The sequence below is a fragment of the Adiantum capillus-veneris genome, chromosome 25 (genome assembly GCF_014529385.1).
Source record: "Adiantum capillus-veneris isolate H3 chromosome 25, ASM1452938v2, whole genome shotgun sequence".
NCBI lineage: Eukaryota > Viridiplantae > Streptophyta > Polypodiopsida > Polypodiales > Pteridaceae > Adiantum > Adiantum capillus-veneris.
The window spans coordinates 145,106,950-145,117,273 of record NC_140955.1 but is presented as its reverse complement, the minus strand read 5'-3'; the positions used below and the strand labels follow the sequence as shown (position 1 = coordinate 145,117,273).

The 10,324-nt window shown below is 41.1% G+C and overlaps 1 protein-coding gene across 1 annotated transcript; it reads right to left on the bottom strand.

The window, feature by feature from the left end:
- Positions 1-1,252: 1,252 nt before the first annotated feature.
- On the bottom strand, positions 1,253-2,854 carry LOC147425804 (uncharacterized). The gene is made up of 2 exons (XM_086500119.1): positions 2,122-2,854; positions 1,253-1,422 (listed from the first exon to the last, which is right to left on the bottom strand). Exons 1-2 carry the CDS (start codon positions 2,852-2,854, stop codon positions 1,253-1,255), a joined length of 903 nt encoding a protein of 300 aa, XP_086356245.1.
- Between the last annotated feature and the right edge of the window lie 7,470 nt (positions 2,855-10,324).

Here is a 10,324-nt window from a genome sequence, read left to right as displayed (position 1 = left end):
TCTCCGTAGTATCGCTATCACCTACAATTGACAATGGGGCTTGAGAGGGAAATGTAGCTTCTTCTCTCTCTCATTTCATGCCAATCTATGCCTTCCACTGCTATCAACAAGGGCAAAAGCTTCCTATGCCTCACCAAGAGGGCTTGTAATCAAGTTTCATATTAATACACGTTCCTTCAAAGGGGGGGTCGGCCTCATAAATCCGGCCCTCAACACTGTCACTTGTATTTAAGTGTGTGTGTGTTCTCTCTTTGTTATTTATGACCCTAAATGGGCATTCAAATTCCGCTTAAATGCCGAGTTTATTGCAAATTTAGTTTCATAATGTCCAACTTTTTGCCATGTGGTGTTGATGTAAATGGTCTGAGCTTAGTAATACACACTAGTGCCACATCCCATGATTTGGCAACAATGCCATCATGTGATGATGGAATCATCATGTGATGTCCTTGTGTATTGCTTGGTAATGCACATTTGTATCATGTTGCACCCATACATGGCCGTTTGGAGAGAGGGAGAGAGACAGAGAGAATATGTGTGTGTTTTGTGTTTTTTCGACATAGTCAGTGAAAAAATGTATGAGAATAGAGGGACTAGAGACCCTAAGGCTCTACCCAGCCAAATCCTTATAAAGGCACCCTGTCCACTCTAGTTAAGGATCCCTTGCCACTAGATCTCTAGTTGGCATAAGGTTCTTAACCTTATTTGACTCCTAGTGCTTTGCCCTTGGCTGGTGGATCTTAGCCGTAGAACCCTTGTCCTGATATTACTCCCCCCTTGAAGAAGATTTTACGTTCATAAGAGAAAGCCGGAGCAAAACACCTCTATAGCTTGGCCTCTCTGCCAATTCGGGATCACAAACGAATCCACTCAAACACCTGCAATTACCTCTTTAAATACCGTATCGTGCAGTCAGTCCAAGTCCACGGCCCTGGGGCTACAAGAAATACCATTTATTCCTAGTGCATCCTCTGTTTGTAGCAATACGTCCTACACATGGTGCACAAGGTGCAAGCGGGCTAGCAAGACTAAGTGCAAGTCAATCTGCCTTTGATTGCAATCACACTCTTCCTTATCAGCAGCTTAGATGCGATGTGGTTTTAAAACCCAAATCAAGAGCACGTCTTCGGCTGACTCTGAGTCCGTCCTATACAAGGAGATCCCACGCATCAGCAGTACGCCCCCCCTTCTTTTTCTCACTGGCGAGCCTTGCACTCGACCTTATCGCCCTGCTTGACCTGGCCACCCCTCCTCAGAGAGCGCCCCCCTTCACCTGCTCCATTCCTACCCATTTGCACCCATCCCCATCATCATTGCAGACCCCTTTTCCCCTTGTGTTGGCAGCTCTGGCCCCTTCCTGTATGCTCTCTCTCGCCCCTTTTCTCCTTGGCGGATTCTGCACGTGAAGTCCCATCTCGTTGACTGATGCCACCCAATAGAAAAACGCATTATTTGCCCATTAAAAATAAACCAGAAATTGGTTCCCACCCGAAGCCTCGAACTTGAATTGCTTTTAGCCGTTCTCCTCCCATCCCGAATATCCATCCATCATTGCCTTCTCATAAAAACTTCCACCCACTCGACACTCAGACACTTACAGAGTCAGTAGTACCCCTTCCGAGTGTTCAAGACTCGAGCTTCCATGAGCTGCCTTTCCTTGTTGCTCCACCACTCTCTTGCATTGATGACATCCGATCTCTCATGGCAGCTTATTTTTAGCTTACATTTCACACACTTATTTTGACTACTCGGGGTCCGGGTTTGCCTTACATGATGACCAAATTCAAGCTTTGAAATGCGTCGATCCTCGATCAAACCAGTGCCGTGGCGCTCAAGTTTTTAAGGTTCCACCTAGATGCACCTCGAAGTAGCTTTAATACTTGTATCGGCCTCAGCACTCTTCAAGCAACCATAGCAAACTCAGAAAGGGAAAAAGCGAGCACACCATATATACATGAGCTGGCAAACTTTAAACCGAAAAAATCCTAACATAGTTTGCCAAACCCCCCCTAGTCTCCTAGAGCATTCATGCTTAGTAGCAAGATTAGTTTATTCATGCATATTAGCCACACCATATGTACAATATATACAAAAGCATTATTCTTGATCATATACACCCACCTGGGTCAAATGGGTAAAGCATGCACCATCCGCCTGTATGAACTACTACCATCTTGTCAAACATTGCATCCATAACGGCTTTCATAGCTCCCCTTCCATCACACGCATCCATCAAATCTCTTGTGTCCATATCAGCCATGATATGTTCTTCGGCATTATTCCCTACATGAGGTTCAAAATATTGAGCAAGAACGTCAACGCTATGAGCTTTCTCCAGCACATGCTGTGTTTTCTCGGCTTGTTTTTGAATTTTCAGGTTTTGCAACCTCTCTTGAGCCTTTTGGACATAGCCAGACATCCATAAATTGTCTTCTATCAGAGGCATATCGAAGCCCCAACCATCATCATCATCATTAGCCACAAAAGTCCCATTATCCTCACTTTGATTGCATGCCATATTTTGATCGCAATCAAAAGAATCACCTGTAGGCACTTCTGTTCCACCAACAATGCCACAAACGTGATTACTATCCATCTCAGCATCCCAAATGGGCCCACGTACCCACAACTTATCTGGGTATCGTGACAACGCATCAGATGGAGGAAAAAAAACGTCATCCAAAATGTTAGCATGCATGTCCTCTACATCACAACAAACATCATTCCAAGGCATATAGCTCCAGCACATAGAGCTAGACAAGCCCTCATCTCGACAATTATCCAAGCATGGATCCAAACAAGCCATAACATTGCTCTCTTTGCCATACATGTATGCAAAGCTATCCTCTTTCATGATACTGCTCGCACATGACTCCTCATGAAGGTTTACATTATCAAAAGACAAAACCTCATCATAAGCACGTGACTCAATAACCTCATCAACACTACTAAAATCATCATAAGTAACAGAGGAGCTCTCGTGTGCAGCCCACAAAGAAGCACAAGACTGATCTACATGCTCAAAGCATCTGTTCATCTTCAAGAAGTCAACAACGCTCTTCACATCCAACAAATCTGTGCAAGCAACCTCAACGCCCAAGAGTCCTGGAAGAGTGCCAATGAACAAAAACATTTCCGTTTCCGCATCAAGGACTACATTCTCGAGCACTTCCATCTCCTGCTTCAGAGTGTGAAACCTCCAATAATGCAAATCTAGGTCTTTAAGATCTTGCAACTGCAATTTTTCCATCCTATCATTCATTCTGATGAGCATGTCATCGAGGACAATCATCGTTGCAACTTTTTTGCTCACCACTTGCCAACTGAAGGTACTCGAATCAAAAGATCCTCAGTGAGGGGCACCAAAACGATGACAGAAGAAAGACGGAGCAAAAAACCTCTATAGCTTGGCCTCTCTGCCACTTCGGGATCACAAACTAATCCACTCAAACACCTGCAATTACAACTTTAAAGACCGTATCCTGCAGTCAGTCCAAGTCCACGGCCCTAGGGCTACAAGAAATACCATTTATTCCTAGTGCATCCTCTGTTTGTAGCAGTACGTCCTACACAAGGTGCAAGCGGGCTAGCAAGACTAACTGCAAGTCAATCTGCCTTTGATTGCAATCACACTTCCTTATCAGCAGTTCCGATCTAAGTTGCATTATTCGTTATTCGGGAGACGTATAATACGCGAATAATGGGCGTACTATTTGTTTATCTAAATTATACGGCCGTATTATACGGTGCCACATCAGCATAAACGGACAATCGTATAACTTCTTGATTTTTCGATCGAAAATTTTTTTGATCAAAATTATTTTCGAACGAAAGTATTTTTGATCAAAAATTATAACGATCGAATATGTTAGTATATATAGAAACACGCGAAAGGCCTCATACCAGCTTTCAAAGTCAGTGTTTTCCATGTGAGTACTCTCACCAAACGATCAAAAAATGTAATTTGTAAAAAAATAAAACAATTTGAATTCAATAAAAATTAAAATTCAATAGAATTTTAAGTTTTGTGATTCAAATATATGAATTTGTTTTGAAAAACTTAGTAAATAGTTGAAAGTTTGTATTTTGTGAAGAGTTTAATCTCTCACCTGATACAAACTGTAATTATAAGAATCACTTGTCAATGTGTTCAATCAATTGACACTTGAAAGTGACTAATAAAAAAAAAGTAAGATATTATCGTTGTGTGTAGAGTGTACTCTCACATGAGATAATTAGTTTACAAATATAATTACATAAAAATTAATTTTATGTAATTTAAAGTTCAATTTTGATGTGTAGAGATTTTCTCTCACTTCAAAATGAGTATAGTGAAACAAAATTATATTTTTACGTTTTGTGTAGAGCTATTCACACTGCTATGCTCTCACTAGAGTAAAAATTTAGGAAAAACATGTCCAAAAATAATGATATTCTCTTATCTTTATTTGGACTGCAAAATCTACCGTACTATGTGAGAGCATATATATGCTCACATTGTAGATAGATAATCGCTTAAAAATCTATGGTAAAGCTAGTGTAAGAACTTTTTGTTCGCACTTTACATAGATACGATAATTATCAAGTATTATAAGTGATTATCGTTTTGACATTTAAAAATGTCACTTATACCTCTTGTATGTATAGTAATTTATAATGATAATCATTTTAATACTTGATTTAATTGTAATTATTGATTATCGTAATGTGTTAAAGATACAAGCTTGCACTTTAGATAAATCGATGCAATTTATATGTAATCCAATGGTATTGTTTTTTATTATTGTATTTTTGTTCAATCATTGTTTTTAATTATTTTACTTTCGTTCAATCATTGTTAGTTAAATTAATTTAATGTTTTAATTGATTTTGATTATGAAAATGATCATTGACTTTGTTTTTACTAGCAAACTATTTTTGTGCATCATGGTGAAAGGACAAGAGTGGAGTTATGTGCATGAGTTGAAAGCTGGGAGAAATACATCTCGACTTAAATGTAAATCTTGTGGCCACGAGTTCAGTGGTAATGCAACCAGAATTCAAGAGCATTTGTTTAAAGTCCCTGGAAATGTTGAAAAGTGCGGGGCACCACCAAAAGATATTCATGAAAAATTTGCCATGTATTCTCGCAAAGTAAAGTTGATTCTTGCAGCTAAACATAAAGGTGATGTTTCTAAAGATATTCATGCGAATATTGAACCATCTGTATGCAATGAGGCAACAGAAGAGGTGTGTACCACTCAAGTAAATGAACAAAGTTCTCAATTGAACCCTCTTCATGGACATGCTTCTACATCAGGAGGAGTTCCTAGCACAAGCAAATCCGGCAGAGCGTCATCCAATGGACAGACAATGCCTGAAGCATTAGGTAAACAATGGTTGCTTGAGTTGCATTTAAAATGGACACAAGCATTTGTTGCCTGTGGCATATCGTTCAATGTTATGCGCAATCCAATATTTCAAGATGCTTTGATGAGTACAACCAAAAAAAGGATTTGTGCTTCCTGACTATAACAAGCTGCGAACGGAATATCTTGATAAAGTCAAGACATACTGAACCATTCTCAAACGCACAGTCCTAGCGTTTGTTTCCAGCATATGGATGCACCATAGCATTGGATGGATGGACCAACTGTCAGAAAAAACCTTTAATCAATGTAATGCTTATTAACCCTAGAGGGGCTATGTTCGTGGAAGCAATTGACAGCTCATTGAAAGAGAAGACTATCATCTACCTAGCAGGGGTGTATGAGCATGCAATTGCAAAGGCAGGTGGACCAAAGAATGTGACTGCTATTGTCACAGATAATGCGGCCAACTACAAATGAGCAGGAAGAGCTATTCAAGTCAAGTATCCAGAGATTTCTTGGGTACCATGTGCAGCTCACACTTTAAATTTTCTTTTAAAAGATATTGGTAAAATGGCATGTGTGAAGAAAACTTTATTGGATGCAAATCATGTGGTGAAATTCATTAGAGAGCATCAATTTTTGTATGCTCTTTTTCGAACCAAGTCACCAAATAAAGCTCTGCAAATATTTTGTGCAACAAAGTTTGCTACGACATACTATGTTCTTGTTGCTTTGCAAGAGTTGAAGCCTGCATTGATGGAAACCTTAGCAGACAGAAGATGGGATGGATGGCTCAGCAAGTATCCAAGTTATCAGGAAGCAGCTGGTCGATGTGCACAAATAGTGAACTCGCCAGTCTTTTGGCGTAATGTAGAAAGAATAGTAACTGTGTCTAAGCCATTTGTAGATCATTTGAGAGTAGTTGACACAGATTCTTTTATTTTTGGTCGGGTCTATTGGTATATGTCAGAGGCTATACGCAAGCTAAGAGAAAATGTCAGTTTTGGTGCAAAGGATAAAGCTACCATGATTACAATTGTTAACAAGCGTTGGGTGCAGTTGCATACACCATTGCATGGTGCGGCTTTTGTATTTGATCCTAAGTTTCAAATGCATCAGCAATCTGCCAACAAAGAAGTTATGTCCGACTTCAAAACAGTGTGCTCCCAACTCTTAGGGTACGAAGATGAAAAAACAGCTTTTCATCAACGAGTAGATTATGCCAACAGAACTGGTATGTTTCAGGATCCGTGGCATATAGATGCCATTGGCAAAACAAGTGCACCTTTATGGTGGAAGGAGTATGGTGGAGAGAAAGTGGAGTTGCAACACATTGCAGTTAAATTTTTATCAGTAGCTGCATCAAGTGGAAGTTGTGAACGAAATTGGTCCACTACAAGAGGCTCTTCACATTAGCGACGCTCACACAGCGACGCTCAAAAAAAAAAATCCCGGCGTCGCTATGAGCGTCGCTATAAGCGTCGCTATGAGCGTCGCAAATTTCTTTGTAAATTTGCGACGCTCATAGCGACGCTTATAGCGACGCTCATAGCGACGCTCACTGGGGTAAAAAAAATAACCGAGCGCGCCCAAAAACTCAGATCTCAGATCTGAGTTTTTCGGCGCCCTCAAGCAAAGAGCAGGTAACGCTCTCCCTCACTCTCTCTCTCTCTCTCTCTCTCTCTCTTTTTCTTTTACACACACACACACACACACACACACACACGAGGAGAGGAAGGAGAGCCAGGTATGCTCCTTCTCTCTCCTCATTCTCATGTTCCCTTCCCCTCTTTCTCTCTCCATCGCGCTCTCTCTCACACACACACACATACACACACACATATAGTGTTTTTGAGAGAGAGGGAGAGAGAGAGAGAGAGAGAGTGCAAAAACGCACACATACATAAACAAAAAATGCACACACACATTGAGAGAGAAAAAGAGAGAGAGAGAGCATGCATAAACAAAAAACGCACGCATTGAGAGAGGAAAAGAGAGAGAGAACATGCATAAACAAAAAACGCACACATTGAGAGAGGAAAAGAGAAAGAAAACATGCATACGATCCAAAAAAACGCACACACATTGAGAGAGAAAGAAAGAGAAACTAAGGGAGCGTCGTAGGAAACTAATTAAAATTAAAAGACCTAAAGATCTAGCCGACGAGGAGTTGAACTGAAGACCTATTATTCAAGAGAGAAATGGCATAATCAATCTATCATACTTGGCATGGGTGATAGAAAGGTTATACCATTTATCTCTTTTTATTGGCACACACATCCACACACGCGCACACACACAGGAAGAAGAGAGTTATAACGTCGTAGGAAACTATTTTAAAAGACGTTAAAGATTAGGTTATATGTAGACTTACATTAAATTAGATTTAGGTTTATTTTTAACTAGATTTACATTTATTTAAGCTAGATTTAGATTTATGTTATATTAGATTAGATGCGGGTCTCCATAGACTGCGATGCCTGCATGAAGCGGGTGAAGAAAGCCCTCAATGGAATATAGGGTATTGCTGCCTTCACTCATAGTGGGCTCCGTCGATCCAAAAGTACTGGTGAAATGTCTTCAGAAGATAGGGAAGAAGGTGGATCTTCAGGGCGGCAAGAGTCACTACATCCCCGACACAATGACCATCTAGACAACCTCTAGTCATTAGACTTACGTTAAATTAGATTTAGCTTTATTTTTAGTTAGATTTACGTTTATTTAGATTTACGCTTATTTACGTTAGATCGAGTCCACGCAAGAATTACTTACGGTTTAGGGTTTAGAGTTAGACGAACAGTGAAAAGATCTACTGTGAAAAGATGTTAAGATGAAGTGAAGTGCTACAGCTAGAGAAGAGGCAAAGGGATTTTGTCCACTACATGCAGTATCATGCAGACGTGGGTGTCTAGATTTCTTGTACCCACAAATATAGGTATTGACCAATAAAGACGAGATTATAACCCGGTGGTTCTGATCTCCGTGCACCTCTAGACCGAGGTGTGCGGGGATTGGACATGACTAGAGAATGTGAGGTAAAGAGAGAGAGAGAGAGAGAGAGAGAGAGAGAGAGAGAGAGAGAGAGAGATAAGATGAAGAATGCCAATAGAATATTAAATTTGTTGTCTAGGTTATAAGTTTTTTATCCTCATTATGAGTAGCGACGAGGATGTGGGACCGTCCAACCGAAACACCTATCTCTCAACGAGGGTCTTATGTCCTTGTAATCAATGCAAGCATGCTGTGCGACGGACAAGACGTGTTTCTTTGCAGCACGTTCGTGAATTTGGCGAGTTCGATCCATCTATTATAGATCGAGTTGTTGCCAATTATAACTCGTCGGACTCTGACGCTGGCCAACAAGCAGCAATCTTGCAACCCAATAGACGTATTCGCAGGCGCTTTGGTCAAGCAGCATATGTGAGGCCACAAGATGTAGCCTCTGACAGCTCGGGGGATGATCATGCAGAGCACATTCCCAACGAGGCAATGTTTGAGCCCGAGATTGATGAAATGATCGAGACGATCATGGATTCAGAAAGGCTTATCTATGATGATATGAAAAGTGAAGCCGATACATCATTGTATAATGGAGCACGTATGTCTAGATTGAAAGCACTCCTGGTTCTTCTCAACATGCAGGCAAAGTTTGGATGGAGTGACACTAGCGTCACAGCGCTTTTCAGGTGATCTATTACAATTAGTTTACTTTAATAGAACTCATGGTGTATAATGATCTGATAGATTTTTACACGACTGTATCATATTTTTATGTTGTGTAGATTGCTGAAAGAGCACATTCTACCAGCTGACAATGTGATGCCAGATTCCCGAGATGAAGCAAGAAAGATTTTGCGAAACTTGGGGATGGATTACAATTCTATCCACGCTTGTCCTAATGACTGCATTCTTTTCAGAGGGGAATACACAGACATGGAGAAGTGTCCGAAATGTGATTCCGAAAGATATCGAGTAGATCTCCACGGGACAAAAATTCCACAAAAGGTTTTGCGACATTTTCCTTTGCTTCCTCGCATCAAGCATTTCTTCGAATGTAAGTCCATGGCCGCCCTAGCATCATGGCATGAGGAGAATAAATCTTCGGATGGTGTGCTACGAATTCCTGCAGATTGCGCAGCCTGGAAACATATAGATGGAACATGGTCGGATTTTGCCAGGGAAGCTCGAAATTTGCGCTTAGGCCTGGCTATGGATGGCGTAAATCCATTTGGTCAAAGATCAACATCTTACAGTGTATGGCCCGTTGTCATCGTCAACTACAACATTCCCCCGTGGTTGACTACGAAGAAGGGGCACCTATGGCTAAGCTTGATTGTGCCAGGGCGATATAAAGTGGGGAATATGGATGTGTATCTTCGTCCACTATTGGAAGAGCTACAACAATTGTGGATTGGCATAGAGGTGGTGGATATGAGCCGACACACAGGACGACGGAATGCTTTGATCAGAGGTATTCTAATGTGGACCATGCATGACTATCCCGGGCTAACAGAATGCTCAGGTGATCTATTGACACTCCTCTCTCAGACACTGTAAATCTTGTTTTTCCCCATAGTTGATCTATTATCATGTGTATACATGCAGGGCTTCAAACAAGCGGATACAGAGCATGTGTCACATGTGGACCTAGACTGAATGCACGTAGGGCACCCTCACTGAAGAAGCAAATCTACGAAGGTCATCAAGCGTATCTTCCGGAGAATCATGTGTTACGCGACGGCTTTTTGGGAAGAGAGCCACCAAGGATGTCTGCACAAGCATGGTTAGAGCAGAAGGAGATGTGCGATGACGGATTGCCTCCAGGGATGAAGAGACTATCTCTATGGTACGAGTTACCATACTGGCCTCGACTCGTGATCAATCACTTGCTCGATCCAATGCACATATTCAAGAATGTGGGTAATCTACTATGGGACCATTTGACCGGCAAGAAAGATACTTTGGGAGCCAGA